Source organism: Podarcis muralis, chromosome 5 (assembly GCF_964188315.1).
Source record: "Podarcis muralis chromosome 5, rPodMur119.hap1.1, whole genome shotgun sequence".
NCBI lineage: Eukaryota > Metazoa > Chordata > Lepidosauria > Squamata > Lacertidae > Podarcis > Podarcis muralis.
The window spans coordinates 32,696,686-32,723,169 of NC_135659.1; the positions used below are offsets into that span (position 1 = coordinate 32,696,686).

General features: G+C 43.5%; 1 protein-coding gene across 2 annotated transcripts in view; it reads left to right on the plus strand.

Moving 5' to 3' along the window:
• Positions 1 to 26,484, plus strand: part of SYDE2 (synapse defective Rho GTPase homolog 2) — a 40,474-nt gene that overhangs the window by 11,390 nt on the left and 2,600 nt on the right. Inside the window, exons 3-7 of one of the 2 annotated variants that reach the window (XM_077928506.1) lie at positions 6,697 to 7,796; positions 8,959 to 9,085; positions 16,964 to 17,145; positions 20,264 to 20,495; positions 26,169 to 26,223. In XM_077928506.1, coding sequence (XP_077784632.1) covers positions 6,697 to 7,796; positions 8,959 to 9,085; positions 16,964 to 17,145; positions 20,264 to 20,495; positions 26,169 to 26,179 — 1,652 coding nt within the window. In that variant the 3' untranslated portion in view covers positions 26,180 to 26,223. The remainder of the gene's footprint in view (positions 1 to 6,696; positions 7,797 to 8,958; positions 9,086 to 16,963; positions 17,146 to 20,263; positions 20,496 to 26,168; positions 26,224 to 26,484) is intronic. The other variant, XM_028732904.2, reaches the window with a different exon arrangement.

A 26,484-nucleotide genomic window follows, 5' to 3' on the forward strand; every position in this document is an offset into this window, starting at 1 on the left:
TTTCTGAAAATAAGTGTCTCTCTCTTGCTATTTCCATCTTAACTATAGTGTTTGCTGCTGAGGTTTTTCGAGATAATGTTTACTGAATTATACCTAGCATCCTTAAGACTTCCTCAAATCATAAAAAAGGGAGAACAGTATTTTTAGTTCAGGAGGTACTGAAAGGAACATTATTTGCATTCCATCCTGCAGCCGAGTAGTCCATATTTAGATAAAAAGCTTTCTGTTTTTACCGTAATGCGTTGCCTTTTATATAAGAACTGCAGCTTCAGAGTTTGGAAGGCTTTCTGTATGAATGTGTAGCTGTGGGAGGAGAAAGATAAATAGCACTGCAGACTTCCTTCGAAAACAGAAGGCTGGTGCTTTTGATCACAATTTTATATAGCCAGTTTGCATTAGACCAAATGAATGTGTTTGGTCCAAGACAATAGCTGTATCCGTTTAGTATAACTGGTGGCGAGGGAGCACGTTGAGGACTCTTGAGTATTGACTTCTGGGGTTAATTTGAGTCAGCCTTTCTGCGTCTGAGCAGAGTTGTGTACATGTTGATTTAATTAGAATTGACTTGATGGATTAAATAGACTTCGATTGAGTAGATGAGATGAGATCTGACTTTATGAAGTACAGTGATTCCCATGTGATGCTTGTTGGTCTCTAGCTTTGAAAGAAGTGGGTGTGCGGCTGTGCATTTAATTGCTTCATTGCAGAAGCTCTACAACTTTTTAAAAACTAGGTAACACAAGCTCACGGGCCAACATGGCTATCTTCACTTTTTGTGTTATCTGCAGAAGGCAGTTTATAATCTTGTGTAGTTCCCCACCTCCACCCCAGGTGCCATATAGAAAAGCTTGCAGACACCTCTGTGCCAAGATGATGAATTTCAACTGACCGCAAAAGCTGCCTTTTCTTTCTCTGTTACTTGTGTGTGAGTGTCTGCACACATATTTATGATGGCAAAAAAACACCAAAGCCGACTTATTGTAGGGATTTGGTTTTTTCCAAGCGCTTGCTTTTCATTGCAAATATCTGATAATGCACTTGGAAAGAAAATGGGATGTGGCAAAGATCACAGCGGTGTTTCTGTTTGTCCCAATGAGAACTGCATAGGTGAATTCTCCATTATATAATAAAGGTAAAGGTAAAAGGACCCCTGACCATTAGGTCCAGTCGTGACCGACTCTGGGGTTGTGGCACTCATCTCGCTTTATTGGCCAAGGGAGCTGGCGTACAGCTTCCGGGTCATGTGGCCAGCATGACTAAGCCACTTCTGGCGAACCAGAGCAGCGCACAGAAATGCCATTCACCTTCCCGCTGGAGTGGTACCTATTTATCTACTTGCACTTTGACGTGCTTTCGAACTGCTAGGTTGGCAGGAGCAGGGACTGAGCAACGGGAGCTCACCCCGTCATGGGGATTCGAACCACCGACCTTCTGATCGGCAAGTCCTAGGTTCTGTGGTTTAACCCACAGCGTCACCCGCATCCCCCATTATATAATACTCCTTGATAATTCCATTCTCACTTTCAGAGTGCAGTGTGCATAAAGGACAATATACAGCAAAAGCAAAATATTTGTTCTACAATAGAGGGGGTGTTGGTTGAGAGACTGGGAGCAGAACCCGTGCTCTGAAGGACTGGGGGATTGGATTGTGCCAACCAAGGCTTCTTGTAGGGGATGGGCTTCCCTTCCCCCAGATATTTTCCTGCATCCACCCTTTCCTTCCCCATTTTCCTTGGCTGACAGCAGGTGTCCCTCCTTAACCTCACTCTTTCCTGAGCAGCTGGAGACAGTCATCCTTCTGAGGTGATAGCCATTTTAAAATAGCTGCTGCTTCAGGAGGATGGGAGGCTAGTGGCTTGAGGCACATGAGTAGAGTTTCCATTGAGGGAGTGCTATTCCAGCCTGTACTGAAGCTACATTCTGCATTTGTTTCAAGCAAAACAGCAGTCGTGCCTTCAAAGCAGAATTAGATTGACTTTGGAACAGTAATATAGTTTACGACTCCTGCGAGAAATACCTTCATGTGTTTCTGTTCAGACTTTTGCACATTCACATATCATCTGATCACTGTTCTGTTCCCCTTCACCTGTGTACACATTCTACTTTTAGCGAGGTTTTGCAATAATTTAGCGAGGTTTTACCATAAAATGGGGAAGGCACAGATCAGAGGCAGAGGGTAACTGGCTAAATGCCAGTAATGAAAGTAAAATTTAGCAATGTAAAACAAAATACCAAGCTCTCTAGACTGGAGCTTTCCAAACTGTGTCGCGACACATTAATGTGTCGGCTGCAGTGTGTCACACAAACGTTCCCCTTGCTCCTCCCAGGGCTGGAAAGGGGTAAGTTTAACCTCCGGGTTTGCTAGTTGAACTGAATTACTGTGTCATGAAATGATGCATGTCTAAAAAGTGCGTCACCAACATGAAAAGATTGGAAAGCTCTGCTCTAGACCCTGTGTGCGCAGTAAGATAGACAGGGGCGCCATCTTGGGAGAGGCTGAGGGCACCCCTTAAATTTTCAAGGAGTGGGCTGGGCCCCTCAATATTCCATGGCCTGCGATAGGCTCTGCAGAGCATCCCTGCAGTTGTGGCGGGCCTTGCGGTCTCCTCCCGCCATGTGATGTCATACACGCATGCCAGGCACCCAGTGCCTGTAACAATAGATATAGTATTGATTTTAAAAATAGCTTGAACATGCATGTAGGGCCATGAGAAGGCTTCAACCTCCTTATGGATATCATATGGAAAAGATATAACCAACTTAGACAGCTTAGCAACAGAAATGTCTCTGGCATCTACATCTGTAATAAATGGATGCCACGCTGCCAGGAAGAATTCCAGTGCTGCCCTTTCGACGTCATTTGTCACTCTAACAAATTTGGGTGAGGGGAGAGAAAAGGATTGAAGCCACCGGAAGTTAGACGGGAAAACGCCAAGAACGTTAAGATTGACTTCTCAGCTGTAATGAAGCCGAGGAAAGTTTTCTAATATCTTGGCTGGCTTTCCTAAGCCTTTGCCAGAGGCTTCTGACAGAAAGGGAAGATTGATGTTAGCAGGCGAAAGCATGGCACTGATTACTATAGAAGGCTCCAGAGCAGGCCACCAGTGGGACTACGCTGTGATTTGCAGTACAAGGGAAGCCTTTGTCCGGTTTTATCAAACACCGCATTTCTTGCGAGCTGCTGGCCAGAAAAGCACAGCAGGCGTGCTAGAAATAGTCTGTTCCCTGCAAGGAAGCAGCTTCAACAGAAGCGTAGCAACTGGGAGAAACAAGAAGATTCATTGAGGCGTTTGGAAAACAGACTTTGTGCAGCATTGTATTCTTTTAACCTTTTTTTTTTTTGGTTCTTTTTTTAAAAAATGAAGCTCCTTGTGAATTTGTATCTGGGAAGAGAGTTATTCAGCTTCCTGAAGGATTTTGATGAACTTTAACTTGTTGAGCTTCGTTTTCTAACATGAAATGTGGCATGGGTATTGAAGAATCATGCCTGCTTTGGCCTGTGTGAGTAGTCAACAGGTTTGGTATTTCTAGGCAAAGTGCATTAAAGATGTACAGTACATAGTTACTAGTAGAAATACTTGATGCGTGTTTTTTTTAATAAAAAGGGGAGGGAGGAAATCATTTTGTATTATAGTGTTGTTTAAGAATTCATTTTATTTTTCCTTCAAGCAGGAATTTTTATCACCGGAAGTGAGAATGCAGTGTGACTATTTGAACTTTTTGTTGTTGTGACTGATGGAAGTACTTCCGCAGTCCCTCTGCTCATTGTAGGTTAGGAAGTGATGGCCTAGAGGCTCAGTCTGGTCCCTTTTGCATAGCCTAGGAAACTAAGGAAAGTCTTCTTGTTATGAATCCTAACCTAACTGCTTTCTAATGACCTTTGCATGTGTCCTGGAGTGAGCAGCCGCTATACAACATAAGCAAAAGGATAAACTGAATATTTCACCTGAGTCTCTGTTGGCATGAGAGTAGGTTCTTTGGCAATGCTAATGTTACTGAATCTTCAATTCTTATTCTGTCCAAAATATGGTCGTTGCTAAAATTAGATAAATAGGCATTTGTTAACCTGTTGGTCTATGAAAGGCTCATGAGAGAATTTTGTTAGTTTTGGAAGCATGCTGACTTCTGAGGTGTATGGGATTTTTGGATTGGGGCAGTGGTGGTGGAAGGGTTCTTTGTAACGTAATCACATGTACACTCAATAGCTGCTGGTCCAAAATATCCAGATGAAATAACTTTGTAGTGGAGCACCTGTCTTGTTAACAGCTTCTTGTGAAGTTGCAGCCTCAGTAGAGTCTGCTCTGATAACAAAAATTAAGAAGCGGTTGGTAGCAGATGCTGCTAAAGAGAAACTGTCAGAAAGACAGTAATATATTCTAGAATCTCACCTGACCAGTTCCTATGAATTATGACCAGTTCTGTGAATTCGCCAGTTGTTGTGAATTGTGAAAATGTGAATTACGTTTTTGATATAGCTCTGTAAATCCAAAGAGAGAAAATCGAAATAAAGCCACTGTTTTTCTCTCTCAGTTTAGAGAGAGTGGTTCGCACTAACCATAGTTTAGATTCCAGATTGCTGTTTGAGCTCCCAGCATATGGGCCAACTTTTTTAGAGATACATGCCTGCTTTTACTTTTCATCTTGTCAGCAATCTTGTTTCTTGGTGCAAGAGCTTCCAGAGGTAGCATAACAACTATGGTCAGTTCAAAAATTTCACAGCACAGTGGTTAGCTGAAACATATTCTATGGTTTCGGATTCTAGTTTGCTGGCTGTTCTCAAACCATGCTTTGCCAATTGAGACTTTGCACTAAAGTAACTCACAAGGAGAGCAGGTGCTTTTGTTTTTCGTTAACTACAGATTGTTTTGTCAGAACCCAACAAAAACCATGCACCGTTTATCTTACTTATTTGGAAAACTTACAAACTGCTAAACATGAGCAGATATCATAGTGATGTACAATAGTAAATAAGAGAACTTGAAGGCTCTTTGCTATTTTCTGATTGGATTCAATCATATACTGGCAAATTCAGCTTGTGAAATCAAAGCTGATTTGGAAGCTTCTTGTGCAACGAAACTGCTTCCTCAAAAGCTCAGACTCTTTCTGATATGGAAAGTGAATGAAAATGCAATGGAAAGTGTGGTATAACTTTTGCTTCATTGCAACGTTTTCCAGGCTCCCTGGGGAAAAATCTAAATGCTGATCATTTACCGGTAATCTTTCTGCAAACAAATCAGGATGAACCCTCAATAAACAGGTCATTTGGAAAAGCCAAGGCAGATAAAAATAATTTTACTGGAGAAATTAGGTGTTAGGAAGCTGGCTTATTTCAGCAAACCATAGTTAAGATTAACCATGCTTTAGAGGTCATATTACTCCAAACCCTGTAGTTAGTCAAAACAGAAGCCAGAGCTTCCGATCTACTCCTCAAGACTCACCTAGGCTTACCGTAATAAAGCTTAATTTGTTATGATGCCCTCATGCAACCACAGGATGCAGGGCTTCTGATTAATGCTCAGTTTTTCTTCTCCTGGCTATGATAATTTTTTTTTTAAAAAAAAGAACAGTCATCCTGGATCAGCACGCAAGCTGGTAATCCTTTGCTGAATCCACTGGATGCTTTCTTAATTCCTAGGTGACTATCACCTGGGAGCCAGCAGCTTTCCATGACACACAGAAAGGGGCATTGTGCAAGAAAGGAAGAGGGCACTTTGGGGCTTGAAGAAGCAAGGCAAGTTAGAACTGTTAAAAGACTTCCAAAAGCATTCCATCTCCACCCTGCCCATCAGAAGCAGAGGGGGACATGGTTGTTTGACAAGAGGGAGCAAATTATGCTCAAACAGGATGCAGCTGTTTAAAAGATGCAAGTTCTAGAGCAAAGTTAAAAAAAGGTAAAGGGACCCCTGACCATTAGGTCCAGTCGTGACCGACTCTGGGGTTGCGGCGTTCATCTCACTTTATTGGCTGAGGGAGCTGGCGTACAGCTTCCGGGTCATGTGGCCAGCATGACTAAGCCGCTTCTGGCGAACCAGAGCAGCGCACAGAAACACCGTTTACCTTCCCGCTGGAGCGGTACCTATTTATCTACTTGCACTTCGTGCTTTTGAATTGCTAGGTTGGCAGGAGCAGGGACCGAGCAACAGAGCTCACCCCGTCGCGGGGATTCAAACCGCTGACCTTCTGATCGGCAAGACCTAGGCTCTGTGTTTAACCCACAGCGCCACCCACGTCCCAGAGCAAAGTTAGGTCCCCTTTAATTTTCCATTCTTTTCCAGTGGCTCAACCTGGCAGACAAGGCACAGGAGTCTTTTTTCCCCAAATGACTTGCTTGCACAGAGCAGTTGCATTCAGGAGTCTCTTCTTCTGAAAGAAGCTAAATCAACAAATCTGAGAAGGCAATGCAGAGAGACAGAACAGTACATAACCAGGCAGGGATCGGTTAATTGTTCCTAGGCAGATTCTTAAGGGAAGGATGGGGCAGGTCCCTTGTGTGGTTCTTCTTTTGGCAGAACAAGGCAGAAAAGTACAGTCCATAGGTCAGAGCATGTTGTAGGTGCATCTGATGCTCTGCGTTGCCCTGAATAATACCACACACAGCTTTTTAGGGTCCTGGCAAATTAGTAGCGTCTTAAATTAAAGTATCCTTTCCCTTCATCTTTAATATGTCCCTTTCTTCTTTCCCCCACCCCTGCAAAGGTCCTGGGATCTTGTCTGCAAGCAAGTCTGAGATGGGAGCGGCAGAAGGTTCTCCTCCGAGTCCTAACCCTTTGAAGAAAGGTGGTTCGATAAACTGGTCCTTCCCTGACAAAATAAAATCCCCGAGAACAGTGAGGAAACTTTCCATGAAAATGAAAAAATTGCCAGAGCTGAGCAGGAAGCTGAGTGTCAAGGGAAATTCAAGCCATAGTAGCACGGACAATTCTTCGTTGCTTAAGAATAACTGCCAGGTCATAGGTCACGGGTCGCTACCTTCTTCCGGGAACATCACGGCAGCAGCCAGCAGGAACGTCATAAGCCGGTACCATCTTGACAGCAGCGTGTCCTCTCAGCACAACTACAAAAAGAAAAGCAGTGGCAATTCGAAATCCTCTAGCAAAGGGGGCTACCTCAGCGACGGAGACTCTCCTGAGCTTATAACAAAATCAGGGAAGCACGGCCTGGAAAGCCGGGCTGGGAAAGGAGGAAAGGAAGCATTCCCAAGCAGCAACGGTAGTAAGGCGGAAATAGACATTGACGCTTTCAGGCACTACAGTTTCTCCGACCAACCTAAATGTTCCCAGTACATATCTGGACTCATGAGCATCCATTTCTATGGCGCGGAGGACCTGAAACCACCAAGGATGGACTCCAGAGACGTCTTCTGCGCCATTCAGGTAGATTCGGTAAACAAAGCGAGGACTGCCTTGCTGACTTGTAGGACGACCTTTTTGGACATGGATCACACTTTCAACATAGAAATAGAGAACGCCCAGCATTTGAAACTGGTGGTCTTCAGCTGGGAGCCCACACCAAGGAAAAACCGGGTCTGCTGCCATGGGACGGTGGTCCTCCCTGCTCTTTTCCGGGTGACGAAGACCCATCAGTTGGCAGTAAAGCTGGAGCCCCGAGGTATTATTTATGTCAAGCTGACCCTCCTGGAGCAGTGGGAGAATTCTCTCAATGGACTAGATGGAGAAAGAGAACCGGTAATGTTTGGAGTAGATGCTCGGAAGGTTGTGGAGAAGGAAAACGTAGGCTTGATGGTGCCCCTGTTGATGAAGAAGTGCATTATAGAGATTGAAAAAAGAGGCTGCCAGGTAGAGTTAATTAAAAATAACAACCACTGCATTCTTCTGCATTTAATTTTTGCTGCTTAGAGCATTACCCTTATTTATTTACTTTTGCTATAAGTAATGTTGTCTTTCTTGGATGCACCATATCCTTCACTTCCTTAGTTTGGGGTAGTACACCTGCATTGCAGTGGGATGAAGGCTGCTCTCTCCTGCTCTTTGCAGTCATGGAGACATGATGTGTTTTTATGATACAAGAAGCGGAGGGATAAAAGCAGTCTGCCTTCTGGAACGCCAACAAAGCTATTGTGGGTCTAAGTTTCCTCTGGCCTCAGGAACTTCCAAACCTGGAATATGGTGGTAGTGAAATTAATTGGGGGTTTTTTGTGCTAATCTAAACAAAACTGAACAAACAAAACAGCTAGTTTTTACTGTCCCAGTGTGGAAGATGAAGTTGTAGTAAGCAGTTTTGATGGATAGATTCCTCACAGGGCAAGTTTAAATGTTCTATTGCTTTTATGGGAATTACAGTCATCACATGATAAGCTGAGAGCATGTAATTGCTATCAGAGGTTATTGCGTCCTCTGGTCATAATGGGATTATTGAATTTCCAAGAGTGGAGAGAGAGAGAGAGATTTCTCTCCCTGTGGCTTATTTATTAAGCCTTTTATGGGTTCCTAATAAAGGAGCCTTTGGGGCAATTTTCTAAACAACTTTGCTACATATAGCCTAAAGATGTTTTTGCCTACTGGCTGACTATCTATGTAGAAAGCATTCATTGCCTCCAAAGAAGCAAACTGATGTCCTTTGTAATTTCAGCTTATTTTATCACCTGATACTAATTTCCAGGCTTCCAACAGTTTGACTCCACCCCCAAAGGCACACCCCTCCATTGTCTCCCGAGACAGATGGATGCCAACAACATTAATTTACTTTGTTATATCTCTGGCAGAGTACTCCGTAGAATATTGCTAACCGTTATGTCTTTTTCTAGCGAAAAACTCGTACTGCATGCCAATGATACAATCTGCATGTCTCTCAGCATCTTTGGGGGTCTTGCATGAATATCTTGATGCTTCTACTGGGCTTACTGAAAACTGTGTTTGTGCCTGGTATTTAACTTACAACCTTCGTATTCCTTAGGTGGCAAACCCGTGCCATGTTGTAAGGTTATGATTTTGCTTCTAGGTTGTAGGCCTGTACCGTTTATGTGGCTCAGCAGCCGTCAAGAAAGAGCTTCGTGAGGCATTTGAGAACGATAGCAAAGCAGTTACCCTCTGTGAAACCCAGTACCCAGATATAAATGTGATAACAGGTAAATAAAATTAAAAACCTTGTTTGTTTGTTTTTTGAAAAAAGGAAGAATATGCTTAAAATGTCTGTCAATGTCAATGTGAAAATTATTTTCATTTCGGTAGTCTACAAGTGGAGCCATAGATATCATTACAGCGGTACCTTGGTTGTCAAACTTAATCCGTTCCGGAAGTTTGTTCAACTCCCGGAACCATTCGGAAACCAAGGCGTGGCTTCTGATTGGCTGCAGGTGCTTCCTGCGCTCAATCGAAAGCTGTGGAAGCTGTGTCGGATGTTCGGCTTCCAAAAAACATTCACAAACCTGGAAGTAAGTGTTGAGATTTCGTGGAATTTTGGGTCTTCAACTTGGACAGTTCCTCAGTGCTCATCTGCTTAGGGATTCCTGATCAGGGCTGGTTCCCATTTATCTGATGAGAAAGAGCTTTTGTCACAACATTCTGTGTATGTATGCTTTACAACAGAAATGGGAAAATGCCCAGAGTAAGTAGTTGCATTGGCTGTGTAAGGCAGGGATGAAGCTGACGTTTTTAAAATAAAGAGTATCCTTTTTGTTTTGTTTTTTTAAGAAAGCAGAAATGCTCAGGACATAATCAACAGAACCCTCTAACTTCCCTGACCAGTAAGAGCCAGCTGAGAAAGGGGAGGAAGAGAGCTCCATTTTATGCTGACCATGCATAGGGCAGGATTATGCCATCCGAACAATCCTGGGTGTTATTTTTTGGCTGGGTTTGGGGACATGAAGGTTATATCTTACAGCTATTTCATCTTGTTATTTGCCAAGGCCTACTCCCACCCAGGATCCAAAATGGACATGGCTTGGAGAATGTAGTATCAAACAGAATTGCTCAGATTGTCCTTCAAGTTTGGCTTAGGGTAGAACAAAATTAATATATTTTGACTTATTTTGCTGCTGGAATTGTCCTCCCCAGGTAGTTTTCAGGGGTCATGAAGCCATGGGAATACTGGAGGAGATTTTAGAGCTGCTTTAGGATTTAGCAACAAGGACAACTTTTATGACATCGAAATTGCTTATCTTGGGGGGTGGGGTTTAACTGCACACTTCATGCTGGTGCCTGTAACAGTCTTGTTTAAAAGAGCAAACTGGAGGGGAATTTTGGTCAGAGAAGTGAGGGGGGGAGGGAATGAGCCCTTAACCCTTTCCTCACACATCATCTTGCTACTTCAGTTCAACCTCCAAGTGTTAGCCCCGCAAGGTTCAAAGTGTGTATTTACTAGGGCCTGTTTGACTAAAGTGTCTAGGCAGTGCTGCACCTGTCCATTATTAGTTCAGCAAAAATTGCTGAAATAAAATATAGCAATTCTGAGCATCACCTCTGGTGTAGATGAATCTGAATACCTTGCTTGGACTGTCTTGATTCATCTCTTGAAATCTCCGATTAAGCTTTCCCCTCAGCTGAATAAAAATGCTCATGGATTCATTTTTATGGAAAATTCCTCTTTGTGCTCCTTTTCCATCTTGGATGACAGCGAGCCTCAAGTGTGGAATTTCCTGTGGGATGGACAGTTTCAAGCAACGCCATCTGAATTACAGCCGTTTTGAGAATAGAATGTCTCTTTCAATCTTGTCTCTCTTGATTTGAGCTGCTGCGGCTGCTCTGCTTTCATTTGTGTGCACAGGCTAGGCTGTGCAGTAATGAGAACATAGAAGACTCAGGTCAATAGTCCCATCTAGTCTAGCATTCTGTTTCCCATCATAAGTCAGGCAGAGGTCTCTTGGAAGCTTGCAAGGAGGGCAAGAAATCAGTAGGTCTTGCCTGTTGCGTTTCCCCAGTATCTAGTATACAGAGGTACACTACCTTGTAACGTGGAGGTTTCCTTTAGCAATCATGGCAAACAGCTGCTCATAGACCTATCCTGCATTAATCTGTCTAAAACGTGGAATGCATGAACAGTGGTTGGAGATGATGGAAGTTGTAGTCCAACAACATCTGGGGTGGGGTCCACAGGTTCCCCCCCCCCGGTATAATGCTTCTTTTAAAATAGCCATCTAGGCTAGCATCCACAGCATGATTATATATTACATTTAAATGTGGTTTTGTTTTTGAGCATTGGTGAAAATTCCAGTTACAATCATACTTTAGATCTCAAATGCCTTGGCTCCCGAACAAATCGGCTCCCAAACGATCGAAACCCGGAAGTGCGTGTTCCAGTTTTGAACCATTTTCAGAAGCCGAACGTCTGCCGTGGCTTCTGATTGGCTGCAGGACGCTCCTGCAGCTAATCGGAAGCCGTGCCTTGGTTTTCAAATGGTTATTCTGTTCAAGAAGTAAGGTACGATTGTACTTCAACTCTCCAGCAAACATTGCAGTGCCTGTATCCTTCATTTTGGTAGCAGCCCTTTTTAAAAAAGCCAAACGAAAAAACACTGTTCCCCAGCTAATGACAAATTCCAATAATGCCTGGATCAAGTTGAGTGTGTGACTGCTGAATGGTTAGTTTTTAAAGCCCAATGCAAGGCTGGTAAGATGTGTGTGTTGTTGTTGAGTTCATAAGAATATGAGCTTTCACTTTTTTTTTTTTTTTAAAAAGGACATTTTTCCAGCTCTTGTTGTCGTTAGTCAAAAGCCTAAATGAGCCTCAGCAGCACCTGTTGAAATTGGCTGGGAGCTCATGAGAAACAAAGAGGAATAATAACTCAATGGGTAAAGACAATGCTGTCCGCATGCAGATGTCCACAGGTTCGGGGTACCTGGCATCTCCAGCTAAAAGGAGCAGGGCTGGGGAAATATGCTCCCTGAGACCTTACAGAGCGTTGCCAGCCAAAGCAGACAGCACTGTGGGTTAGCCAGGCCGCCAGTCTGACAGTACGCACAGTGCTGCTTGCCAGCATGTGTTTTAACTCGTAAGCCCTGCAACACTTCAGATAAGGCTTCAATAGATGAGAGCAATAATGGCTGTCTGTATACGCTGTAACAGAAATCCAAACCGGATGCTTCTTAAGCAAAATCAGAATCCCCTTCTCAGAAGAAGAGTGCTGGTGGACTCCGGTTTTTGAAAGGTTTGTTTGTTTTCGGACAAGATCAGATACAATGAAGCAGGTTTCAGCCGTTTTTGCTTTGCCACGGCAAGGGCGGCACTGCCCTCTGGTGAGGAACTAGATTCCTCCCAGCGTTGAAACCGCAGAGTTGGGTTGAGGCTGCCCTGCACAGGGGAGAAGCACTTGGACACAAAATTTCCCGTGTAGTACTTTTGCCAGCAGCATACTCTCCCTGCCGACGCTGGTGGGAGGGTTGGCAGAAGGTGGACTCGCGACTACCATTTCGGGCTTGGCCAACCAGAAGTTGTTGACCACTGTGATAAAGAGAAAGGGAAGGACAGACATAGAAATGGGAGGTGTTCATTGTGTTAGAAGGGTAGTAGGAACCAAAAGGGCTAGTGGTAACCAGGGAAACGCAACAGAGGCTCATACTTTTCGTTAAAGCTCATCTTGTGACTCCTTTAAAGGTCAGGAGAATTCAACTCTCCATTGAGTTATTAGCTTTCAGCAGGCACTTTGTAGGCATTTGCCACCGTGAGGGCTAGAAACCTGTCCTACAGCTTTGAAGGGTATGACTATTTGGGTGCTAACTCCAAATAGCAAATTCTGTTTTTAGAAGATACGTATTTACTGATTTGGATGGTGCAAACGGTATATCAGTGAAATGGGTGCAATTTCACTGCTGGGATTGAGGACGGTTTTAGTTCTTAACATTTATTATTTTGAGGCTGATGTGTACATGTGTATGATAAAACACATTGTTCTTGTTGAAAGTATTTTGTTGAAACCTCAGCATAAATCGTAGTTCTTTTAAAAGCTGATTCGTATTTGATGCTGCTCCCCCCATTCCCACTTTTTAATTAACTGTGGGGTGTCCCCAAGACTCTAAAATGCAGTCTTTTGCTTTGAAAACTCCAGTTGGTCGAGGAATGTGCATTTAATTATTAAACCTCAACTGAGGAATGCTCCTCTGGCTGGCAAGCAATTAAATGCACATGTGATTTAGAATAATGTGTTCTCCTGGGTTTGGAACCTGGTTGGTTTCTGACACTGCTGCATCATTTCTGCTTCCAGCCATGTGAATTCTCATCTTGGAGTAAAGCATGTCATACGCTTAACAGTTCAGTGGGTCAGAAAAATGGGAAATTAATGAGGTGGATTGGGGGAGGTGTGTGTTTTCTGCTTGCTGCCTAAATTAGTTCTGTGTGGACATTGGTGTATCAAGAAAAACGCAGCTGTCAGGAGAGGCAACTCCATAAAAATAACTGCCGTCTCTTACAGAGCTCAGCTAGTGAAAGGATTTGGAAAGGGGATGTGGGTCAGAGGGCTCACAAGTTATTCTGTTCAGGAATTAAGCAGGAGAAAGTGTTTTGAGAAGGAAATGCCAGGTTACTCTGTTGCATAGCTCAATGCTGATGCTATGAATAGACATTGCAAGTGGTGCCTCTGTAACTGAATGTGTTTAAAATACAGGACAGATTCCTTTCCTATCAGTTGCATAGGAGCTGTCTGCAAAACTTTTTTTTTAAACCATTCTGGTGACAGAATTTGATATCTCCACCCCACCCTGTTTCACTATATTCCCAAACCATGATTTACAAAGACCAGTTTCTATTTGGTTCCACTGCTTGTCGAGGTTGTAAATTTAGGCCTACCTAGACTTGAAATAATTGTGTGAAATGCATCCCGTTGGCTTGCAAAGTAACCATCAAACCCTCCTCACTTTACTAGCAAGGTTTGAAGGCTCTTGCGTCAGATGGGCCTCTTAGGAGCTGTGGAATTCATAAAGAGCTCTTTAGTGTCATGTTGTGATTAAACAATTAGCCTTTACATTCTGGCTGGTTCCAATATTCCTTGACATCAAAATTATGTAGTCTTTAGGGCTTTTTCAGCAGCGCGCCCCCCCTTCCCCAAACAAAGAGTGAGAATAGAATCCCTCACTTTACTCTTAAGGATTTTTGCTCTTAACAAAGTCTTCAATTAACACAGTTCACATTACAGTTGGGTCATAGGGCAGGATTTGTGGTAGGCACACTGAGGCTTGCAACAAGTCTTGCTTTGTTAAGGAACACTCAGCAGTGGTATTTCTGTCGTGGTTCGAGGATTAGCAAGGCCTTTATTTGGCAGATACTTAAACTGGTATCTCGGCTTCCTATTTTCCTTTGTTTTCATTCTACATTAAATGGTGCTATTTATTGAAGAGCAGGCTGTGCTTACCTAGTTGGGCCATGAGTTATGAACAATACAAAAAAGGTCCCGTGCACCACTGCATTCGCCCCACCCCACCCCAGTTAAAACAACTGAGCTGCCATTTTAAGAGTTTATAAAGTTAGGTGCTTGGATTTCTGAGCCTAGATACTTGGTAGCACAAAACAAATATATTGGTTGCCATTTGGGGTATTCCTAAAAAGGGGAGGGAGTAGTTTTAAAGCTTGTATGGTTGCAGGATTTTGTGTTGGGGATGCAGTTTGTTTTAACTTGACTGCTTGACTTTAGTTTCTCAAAACAAAATGTTGGGGCCTGAAATGAATAAGGTTACATGATCTACAAAGCAAACTATACAAAGTGTCTGAGACCTCACTATCTATCTCGGAAAGTTGTTTGTCTTCTTCTGTTCACTTGGCATTTGGACACCACTAAAGATACCATAACCAGATTTTGCATGCTGGTTGGTTCCTGAGTTAAAGGAGCATATATATTTTTTTGTATCTTTGGACACCATTTTCAAGCAAGATGGTTGACTGAACCTTTCAAAAGTGTGCTTATTTTAACTACTGATTTTAAAACTACACTTTAAAAAATTCAAGAGATGCCAGGTATTTCTGCTAGTATGAAATACTCTTGCACAGGGATGTGATGCTATGTATTTGGCATCCGGATTTATTTTTGCACAAGTACCTGTTATATTGAAATTAGCATTTGCGCTCATCATTCTACGTTTCCTGTGGTGGCTTTGCATTAGAAGGGGGAAAACCTAGTGTGATAGAATATTGCTGGTGTTTGGCATGTTACTTATGTGAAGAGAGGGCAAGGGTAGGGTTGATTGCTTAGCTCTGTTTCCTGTATTGCATGGCTTCTCCTGCCTCCACCATGTCTGCCAAAGCTTACTCAGTGAGGAACAGTCAAACATGTGGAAGCTGTGTGATGTACATAGTGAAAGGTCCCTGTTGCAGAAGCTATGGCAATCACAATGCACAGCCCTGCAGCACCCATCACCACATTTAAAACTCTGTACACTTGACTAACAAGAGTAAAGAGACCTATAGACAAGAAACTGTTCTAAATTGTAGCAGAGGAATTCAGAAGTTGCTAAAAAAACAAACAAACCCAAAAACCCTCTATTTTGGGTTTGTGGGTGAAATGTCCGTTGGCTCCTTGATGCAGTTTCTTTTCCACAACCACAACACATTCCACACTCCTGTGGAAGATGGCATCATAGGTCCCAGTCTACAGATGCAACAGGACGAGGCGGTAGAATTGATGGTATCATTTCAGACCAGAGGTTGCTAGAAATGGGGGGATTATATTTTTAAATGTTCCAATGTGTTGAGAGCTTGCTTCAAGTTGATCAGCACAGTAGGCGAAAAGGTAGACTAGAACTCTTCTCCTCAATGATTTACTTTCATATTTCCATGGAGGTATGTGTTTGGGTTTTTCTAGGGGGTGGTGGAGTTCGGTAGAGGAGTGGTTAAAAGCAGCATGCTCCACTTCTAGCTTGAAGCACGATATAATCCATTATGCCACCTTGTTCTTCTGTGGGTATAGACCCAACCACAGTGTAAAAAGTTCTAAACGCAAGATTCATTTTCTTCCCTTCAGCCCGGCTGATCCTCATTTTGCTGCTTTAGGTTTGAGCAGCTGCTTCAGGCTGTAAAGATTTCTCTCCCTAGGGTGTGGTTTTTTGTGTGAGCACCAATTCTGGGCTTTGAATAGCACCACAATGGTAAAGTTAACACAGTACTTTTTCTTCTGCCAGTATGTAAGAACTGGTACTACAAGATTTCCTGATATGGTGAGTGGTAGTCTTGAAAGGGCCATAGCTCAGGGGATAGAACATTGGTTTTGCATGGAGAAGTCGCCGAGTTCAGTCAGTGGCATCCCTCACTAGTGCTAGGAATGTCCTCTAGAGCAGTGTTTCCCAACCTTGTGCCTCCAGCTGTTTTTGGACTACAATTCCCATCATCCCTTGCCACTGGTCTTGCTAGTCAGGGATGATGGGAGTTGTAGTTCAAAAACAGCTGGAGGCACAAGGTTGGGAAACACTGCTCTAGAGAGCCACTGCCAATTATTGTAGACAACACTAAGGACATGGACTCAGTATAAGGTATCTCCCATGCTCCATAAGAGTATTGCACTATCAAAGAAGGTAAAGCAAAATGGGAAAACAGAATATGCAGAAAAGGAAAATGTCCCAGTAATTGCATTCTACCCTGAATGTCTAGTTCTAAGATTATTGGAATTCTTTTTGGCATAACTCATCGGACGTTGAAATGGAAAGTGTTATAGTGTTGTGACAGCTTCCCCGTATTATTTAATTATTAGATACTATTTTCTTTTTGGCCATCCATCCATTAGCAAACATTGAATACAGAATTCGTGAGGGAAGGTTTAAAAATCGGAATTAGAAATCATTGCGAGATCTGAGAACTGGAATTATTTGCAGGATTTTATAATATGCAAAATGGGCCATTTGTAACACATGTGCTTATGCATACATGCCTTGGGATATATGCTCATACATACATGTATTGAGGTTCTGGGATGTTCTGGGAGTGGTACCCTTGTGCTTTGTACATATGCTCACAGTGTGTGCAGGGAGGTGTCTGCTGGCGTCTGTCGTTGCAGTTTGTTCATTGCACCATGTCTGCATCTCTTCTGAAGGTGTTCTCAAGGACTATTTAAGAGAGCTGCCTTCCCCCTTGATAACCAAACAACTCTACGAAGCTGTGTTAGATGCCATGGTGAAAAAGCCCTTGAAAATGACAGCGAATGGATGTGATAATAACCCTGGTGATTCTGAGCATACAGTGGCTCTCTTGGATTGCCTTCCAGAAGTGGAGAAGGTAAGTATCGTTTGCTGGTCTGATGTAGATGGTATATTAAATTCCAAATCCGTTTTAAAGAAAACAGATTGCGTCTTGACCTGAGACAAATGGACTCTTCCATAAGATGTTGGACTACATGAATCATACAACAGGGGCGTCTGAAAATATTGCTAAGCGGGTAGTTAGATCAGTCTAGTGAACCCATTCTTATTCATGGCAATACTAAGCTGTTTTTGTCTTTGCATTGCTGGGTTTCTATGATGCTAAATAGTGTTAGCTGACCTTCTGTCCAGATTTATGTTGGCATTGCTGGAGGTGCAACAGCAGAGATCATTCCATGTGCAAATTAAAGGTTTAATTTTATTGGTATTAAAGTCAACTAGTCGAGAGGATAGGTGGAGCTGTTGCTTAGCAACCAGGCTGAGAGTGGCATGATGTTTGCTGAGGTAGAATGTGGTCCAGTTGACTATGTAGTTCTGAAGTCGCTTTTCTCTGTGTGGCTCCCTCTGCACTATAAATTTAAAGCAGTAAACGTGCTACTTTAAACAGTCAGGACTTTTCCCAAAGAATTATGGCAAACTTAGGTTTTTTGTTTTTGTTTTTGAAATATTTTTATTAGCTTTCAAATTATTATGGAGCCACAGAGATTGCTAAACTATAACAGAAAATTCAATAATATATCCACCCTAAGGACCAGGACATACAGAACCTAAACAATATTAAATAATGGCATCCAGTCTGAAATCATGACAACCATATTTCTCTAGACTGCATGGGGAGAGATGCCTGTAAATCTGAAATTAAACTGTGTGAAATTTAATTCCACCACAGTGATTAGAATGATCAAAACCTTCGTTTTTTTAAGGGTGCTGGGTATTGTTAAGAGACCACTATTCTCACAGACCTACCATTTCCAGCGTGGAAATCCTTCTCAAATAGATCCATGAACTCTGATAATGCTTCTTGTTTGCCTGGATGGGGTGTGTGTGCTAGAGATGGATGTGCGAGTGTGTTAGGAAACTAACCTGCAGACTTGGCATCTAGATAATATAGATTGCAAGTGTCCTGCAAGAAGGTTTGTGTTCTGCTACTGTCGCCATGCCCCCAGTAGTGAGCAAAGCGAACTTTAGACTGCAGATGTTTAAAAACATCTGCTAAGCACAGCAACTTAATGCTCCATCTTAGCAGATCATTTCCATGTAAACAGAGGGCCTGGGAGCCAAAGAAAGAACATATACATGGCAGCAAACAACACCTGCAGCTACAGCTCTGCTTTTAATTATTTGTTTATTTTCTACACAGTTCCCACTACCAAAGAGAGAAACTCAGTTTTTTTGGGGGGGAAACACTGAACAGTGGCTTTGTCTTCCACAGTGGAAAATAAAAAAGCAAATCTCCCAACAGTTCTCTCTTAGGCATGCATGGCCCCTTTTAGATCCCCATGCCGGCAAAAGCAGATTTGGCAAGCGCTGTGTGGTTGCTTTCAAATAGTAATTTAAAAACGGTAAAGTGCTGCATTTTGTTTATGAATGAGATGGTGCGACGTCTGTGAGTGACTGAAAATAAACGAAAGGCGAGATCGTTCAGCAATGCTGATGGAAAGGCCCATTGATTTTGAGCAAAGCCGAACACTGTGAATGTTTAACCGACAGTCAACAATAATGCGTGTGCCTGTTCTGAATATATCAGGAGACAATGATTTTATTGACTTGCTAAGCTGCCACGTGTTGACTATTTTCCCCCGGACCACTGTAATTTTCAAGCACCTCTAACGAAAGACTGCTGCTTAATTAATTTCACACACAGCCAGCACAAGTGGGCATTCTAACCTTCCCAGTGAAGGAAACCAGCTGTGCCATTTTATACTCGGGCAGCTAGACAGGGGAACTTTTTCCCCCTACGTTGAGTTACTTAATCCCAAAGCTTTATTTAAACAAATAATATTTATGTTTTCCTCCGGCATCTTACCCTTTCCTTATCCAAGAGGGGGCCAAGAGGCAGAGATGAGGCAGGCTGGTGCTGAAGCCCACCCTCCTGCTGCAACCACCTCACCTCCCTTCTGGTCTCTCAGAACCCAAAGAAGTACGAAGAGGGTGGAGCAAAGACATGCAAGATGACAGAGCCTCAGACTGCCTGGGGAAAAACTGGGGGAGGAGGCGACTTAGGGAGCTGGGGGAAGACATGGACCTTGAGTCCTTGCAACTGCCACATTGGGGCAAGATCTACCAGGAAGTGTTGTTGTGCTCACTAGGCCTGGCCTTCGGAGCGTGTCTCCTTGAATGAAGAGAGTTAAATTTACTGCCACCGTGTGAGTTATCGCTGACACCCACCCTGACAAAAAGGATGATTGTAGTCCCACAACATCCTGGAGGGATACTGGCTAGGTGAGTTCTGTGGTGGAACTCTCACATGTTGCTGCTGTTGGCATAAGAGAAAATTATGTGATGATACCAGTTGGAGAAAAGGAGACACCTGCAAAAGGAAACCATGCATGCTGTGGTAGATTATTGCTCTGGTTTTTGCTATCGTGATGCCCACTGCTGAAGAGCCAAGTGGTGAGGCAAAGAGCCCCCTGCAGTCTGCCCTATGGGCTGCTGTGCCAATAAAACAGTTCCTTGATAGCTAAAGCTTCACTTTGAGACTGAATGTGTTTTACAATGCTTCCAAAGAGCAGTGTGAGCATAAAACATACTAAAGATTTTTTAAACTGTAACTAAAATGGCCCATCTGTGACTGATTATGCACCCAAGTATGTGATGAAGCACAATTCCATGTTTATGTGGAAGCAAATCCCACTGTTTTCAGCTAGGCTTATTTCCAAGCAAGTGTGCTTAGGACTGCAGTTTAGGGCTCTTTGGCAAATTGTTCCTGAAGAAGGAATTACAGAACTCAGAGCAGCTGTGAAAACACCAGTTATCTGCACCCTTCTACGTGGCACACAAAAAGGTACTATCGAAAGGTTATCTTCTGTTGACTGTTGGCATCGTGCATAAATGACGATATTGTGGCTATGTGAAAAGGCCCGATTCTTCAAGAGGATTAGAAACAAAACAAAAACCCTCTTTCCCCCCACCAACCTGAAGCTAACTAACTCAAATTATTCCCCACCCCCACCCCATTTTTTTTTAATTCTTAGGCTACTCTAAGGATGCTGTTGGACCATCTGAAATTGGTGGCTTCGTACCATGAAGTAAACAGAATGACATGCCAGAACTTAGCTGTGTGTTTTGGGCCTGTGCTACTGAGCCAGCGGCAGGAAACCACCAATCACAACAACAGAGTTTTCACAGATTCAGAAGAGCTTGCCAGTGCCTTGGATTTCAAAAAACACATAGAGGTTTTGCATTACCTCCTCCAGCTGTGGCCAGGTAAAAGTCTTAAAGGAGCATATCTGGAAATAATTTAACTCTTTATTTGCAGAGGGGGAGCTGTGTTGGGCTGTAATCCAAACCCCCACGCTGGGTTTAGGAGGGAGGCATTCCTAGGCTCACTTCTGCCAGCTCAGCTGGTTCCCCACCGGTTTGCCCAGTGGATAGCCCTCAAATGGGGAATTCCAAGGGCAGGGCAGTGTTGAGCCAACCCCGCTAGAGCCCAGGCTGCTCTCAGGGCCGACACTGGCCAGCAAAAAGCCTGATGCAGCCTGCAGGGCCTCAGTAGCAGCAGCTGTGACAGATTTGGATTGCAGTCTTAGTCTGTTGCTGCAAAAAACCAAACAAACCAGAGTGTCTTAGCACATTTATTACGGCTTAGCTTTTGCAGAGTAGGGACCACTTCATCTGATGCATGAAGCATTACCCTAAATGGGCAAGTATAGGTACATATATATGTAGAGAAGGAAACAGTATTATAAGCAATGAGGTCAGGGGCAAATGAAAATCACAAATTACATAGTGTGACAATTACATTAAAGTCAAAATGTATGTAACATTGTAACAAGGACCATTCACAAAGCAGTGTTGATGGTAACACAAATACACAGTCCAGGCATGAGTCAGCTAATCACACCTATAGTGGAGTTACCTTGATTCAGGCTACTAGTGATAGGACCAAACTTCTTGATAAATTGTAATTCAGCAGGCGTCAAGCTGGAGTTTCCCACCTGAAGTTCCTTTGCTTGAGAATGGCCACCCTAAGGTCAGTAACTGTGTTATGGGGAAGTTGAAATGTTCTTACCTTTATTTTTATGTATTCACTTATTTATTGTATATTATTATTGAGTTTATTTGAGAAAGGTGATGCAAAAGGGTTTAAATAAAAATTGGTGGTGGTTATTTTATTTTTTGGCATGCCAACTAGAGGAAAGGAAGTGGATAAATAGAATATGAATGTTGAAGTGTTTCTCCCCCCCACCCGCCCCCAAGGTATAGCATAGCAAAAAAATGCCATTTTAGGTATGAAGCCAGAGTCTGCTTGATATTTCAGAATACTCATCATCACCATATAGTTCTGGTGGTTGCAGCAAAAGACACACACTCTCAGTATTTTTCTCCATCACCGATTACTGGTGCCTCAGCAAATAACTTATGCCTTAGGAATATTTCCAGAATGCTTTCCGGAGCCAGAAATATTTGATATCAAGCTCTTAATCCCATTTCAAGCAGAACTGCTTCAGTAGTCAGGAATAAAGCTGATGATCGCAGCAGATTAAGTAGGCAAGTCTGTGAAAGGCTGTGTACTGGGAGGACTGTCTCATGTTCTGCATAAGTGTGTTTTCGATTGCCTGCCTTTTTGTAGTTTTGAATGAGCCACACTTAAGAAGGCTTGATCCTAACACTGGTTAATGACAACTGTTAAGGTCAGCAGTGATCAAGTGAAACTCATTTCACGATAGGTTTGTGGCATCACTTGCCAGATCAGATGAGTCATCTGAAGCTTCCCTAAGGAGATGGAGGGTTCCCCTGTGCTACCCACTGGTTCCAGTCTGGTTGCTGATATGGACCATAGAGTGGATGGGGCAAGTCTGCTTCAACTGCCTTTTGGGTGCCTAGACCACATTGAGAAATTGTTTCCATCTCCTACCATTCCAGTTTCTACCATCAAATCCTGATGGTACGAAAGATTGGGTATTCAGGGCAGAACCCTAGCTTCACTGTGCTACAGGTTGTCGATTGGTAATGTACTGAAAGCCCAGCCCACTCTTAGAAATGGATATTTATAGAGAGCCAGTGTGGTGTAGTGGTTAAGAGCGATAGTCTCGTAATCTGGTGAACCGGGTTTGATTCCCTGCTCCTCCACATGCAGCTGCTGGGTGACCTTGGGCTAGTCACACTTCTTTGAAGTCTCTCAGCCCCACTCACCTCACAGAGTGTTTGTTGTGCGGGAGGAAGGGAAAGGAGAATGTTAGCCGCTTTGAGACTCCTTAAAGGGAGTGAAAGGCGGGATATCAAATCCAAACTCCTCCTCCTCCTATTTATGGCCTTCCAGTGTTTATGTAGCAACAATATCTCCATTTCCAATCTGTGCAGTAATGTGGAATATTCTTCATCCACCGGTTGATCCACCCAGTGCATAGCAACGTAGCTGTCTGGAGTTGTGTGCTAACGTTCTCAGTTGGTTAGAGGGTGGTGCTGATAACGCCAAGGTTGCAGGTTTGATCCCCGTATGGCACAGCTGCATATTCCTGCATTGCAGGGGATGGGACTTAGTTGATCCTCAGGGTCCCTTTCAACTCTACAATTCTGTGAGTCCAGCAAGCAGGACGCAGTGCAGATCTGCAATTAAATTTCACTGAATTGGGGGCAGAGGAGACTATTGCACGAATGCAATGAAGACAAAAATATTTAACTGACCCCAAACATTTAGAAGCGCTCACTTGCTGTCCACGAAATACCATTGTTGATGCTGTCCCCTGAGCTGCTCTATAAGTGCAAGTCCCCTGTTTGCTGCTCTGTAAGTGCAAGGAGCATCCCCCCAAATGGGTCCCTGTTCCTCGGTGCTCTTGCTTTTGTCTTTCCTTGCCACTGAGAGCTTCTGCAACGCCCTAGTTGCTGTAAAAGTTCGTTCACCACCTTTCCCACAACGGGTACAACGGAAACCTCTCAAGGCAGCTACTCCCTGAACTGCTGTGGCAGGCCAGGCTGAAAGAAGAAAGTGCCTTCAGAGTAACGTGTCTGCTCCTAAGCAACAGCATCTTCTGGTGGTCACATGTATAATGCTAGCTATAACTCGCAGCCTTGCTTTCAAGGTCTGTTCGTTGCAACCATGATGTGGCCGGGCTGTCAGTGGAAGCTGAGATAGTCTCCGTAATTGGACAAATCCTCATGTTTGCCCAGGAAATGAGGGCTGTGGCTGGTTGCCTAGGATTTATGAATCTCTGATTTGAATGTCAGAGTTATAAATGTACAGAATGTATGGAGACTGCTTTGCCATATAATTTTTTGTGTGTGCGATTATTGTCAAGGAAGCTAACCATGGAACAAATTAGAGGATTGCAAAAACTCCTTGTAGAGGCATGATACTGTACAGCGTCTTTCGGCTCTTCAAGAATTTAATTAAACATTGTGGAGTGAGCTCTGTTCCAACGAAGGAGCCAGAGCCCAGAGCTTGGGCTCTCAAAGATTTACGCCTCCAATGGATTTGAAAAACTAGATAACCGTGTTTGTGCTCCTCATGGTTTTTTTTTTTAATTTTTAAATGGAAAACACATGTTCCTTGTTCAGTAGGAAAGCTCAACAACGCTGGCACTTAAGGTTTAACACATGACCCTTTTGCCTTAAGAGAGCAAAGCCTAAACAGAAGAGCTTTTGTTGCTGCGGAGAGTTCTCCCCACTCCCGGTTTCTTAAAGAAAAAAAGCCAAATTGTTAAAGACTAATAACAAGACATATCCCCACCAATAAGGCTTGCTTTTGCAGGGGGATCCCAGCTTGTAGTGTGCTGTTTATGGGCAGGATTTGACTCTTCACATACTACTGCAAATGCTGTGTCTGCAATTTTTACTTTTTAAAAAAGAGAGAATCTCCTGTTCCCCATTTTTGTGCAGGTAACATGTCCTGCTTTTTTACTTTTGACCTCTACGGTTGTACTTTTGAGCCTCTTGGTGGTGACTTCTGTGGTGGTTTTCAGTGACTTATGTGGCTGAGGATCACAGCAGTGCGCTCTTGTAATCTGGTGACCCTGCAAAGAATCTGACCTTGTCTTGCAAAGCCAAGGAGCGCGTACTTTCAACACAAGTCAACACCAATATTTCATCAGTGGAAACATTCCCCCCCCTTTTTTTTAATGGAACTCACCATTTCCCTCAAAAATACGAGAGGCACAGAGAATATTCATCTTCAGAGAACTTAAAGGGAGGAGGGATCCTCTCCATGCCCCAATCCAGAAAACTACTACAGATTTTTCAGTCCCTTGTTGCTTTCCTCACTAAAGTCCTCCATCTCCTAGTCAAGCCCTTCAGATTGACCAACTATAGGCCTGAAGTGTGTCTGAATTAGACCATCTGGAAATCGTCTGAAAAGGCTCCTTGGTTGGCAACTTGATTCTGCAGACAATACAGAATGCTCTGGCAGAGACCATTCTGCTGTTTGCAGAGCACAATGAACACAACTGCCAGCATCACTCTGCTTTGACTCCACTAAGTCATCTGGCTGAAGGAGCAGCTTTTGCAGAATTGTCGCTTTGTTGTGGGGTTTGTTTGTTTTTTAATTCCCAGCTTTGGGAAACAGGCAGGACTCCAGCATCCTGTCAGAGCCCTGGCACCTCCTTCCCTGGAAGCTTCTGTCCAGGTTAGGGAGGAAGACGCAATGCCCATGTGTAGGACATCAAGATGTCATGTGTACGATGTCACCCCATCGCCCTGGCAAGCTGGCGCCTCTGGCCCTAACTCTTCCTGTACAAAAAAATTCATGGCATGCCACAGATGCAAAGGCCTTTGGACTGTCTGGCCATGTACTGCATCTATGGGGAGATGGCCCCTGTGTGTTCATTTGTCTTCTTTTTTCAGTGTGGGATGTCAGAAAAACTAGTTCAAAAAACACTGGCTTTCTGTAATACAGTTGCCAAACCTACCCTTGCTAGAATGTTCTGTCACGTTAACGTCTGGATCCTTTCCCATATTAGCAAGAATCATATCTGACACACATGCCATGTGAGAGGCTCAAACTGTAGTTTTTAAGTATGAAATGCAATAAAACCCCTTCTGTCTATCAAACTGTCAAAGCATAACAAGGTCTAACTCTCTCCCTTTCCCCTTTCATATGTCCGCCATGCCATGCATGATCCTATCCTCCCCTTTTTCTTAGCCCAGTTATCTTCCATCTTCATGCCTAAATAAGATGTTTCCCCAGACTTGGATTAGTCTATCCTACTCAGTGCTTGAACTGTGAGGGGAAAGGTAGCGGAGGCCTCTCATGAAATCCACAAGGCCCACCCCAGACTTTCATCAGTTTTCTCCAAATCACAGTGCCCCACTCCTGGTAGACTTCTAAATACAGAAGATGGGAAGTTGGCCCCGTCACAAAATGTGGTGGCGACAGGCCCGCTTTCCCCCTCACCCCAGTCCCAGATTCAAGCACTGCTACCAGGTCCCCTCAGTTTCTTCTGGATCATGACAACCTACATTTTTTCCATAGTTCTCTGTTGATAGCCTTTCCTTCTCCCTCATCCTTTAGCCACACCAGGGCGTTACCTGGTTTTCAACATCGCGTTATATATTCCCAGCTAAACCTCGCAATATACCAACATATTGCAATGTGTGAAATAAGGATGGAGCTTTGTAGAGACAATGGCTGGCTTCACGTTTCCCCCGCATCGTGGTTTTTGTATAGCACACGTGCGCATGCACATTATAATTACCAATTATGAAACCAATATCACGATATGGACTTCAGATTTGGACGATATATCGCCCAGCCCTAACCTTAGCAAGTATTTAAGCATTTGGGGGAGGAATTATGCCCCTTTCATGTTCCATATTGCAGCCAGCAAAGAGCTAAAATTGAACAAAAATGGCATGATGGTAGAAGCACCATGGGATAAAGATATTTTACAGTTGAAATATTCAGCCATCAGCTGTCAATAAAACATTTGTACTATTTAACCATAGGGAGCCGGTAACCAGAGGAGACTTAGTTTCTTGGGGTGTAGATCCATGAGTTCAGGTAACAAAAATTGTCAGATGTGTGCTGCATGTATTCCCCACCACCGTCTCTGAGCTGGAGTATATGGCTGCTTAGAGGTGGGGGGAAAGGAACCTTTGAAAAGCTTCGGCTGGCTTTGCACACACTTGGATCCAAAATGGTCAGCTTTCTAGAGTGGTGGCTATATTTGCAAGCTGTTTTAACACTTGCCGGGCCTTGCTTTTGTCTTACACAGCTGAATGTGGATGGCAGATGAAAGCCCAGCCCTCACTTGAACTGCGT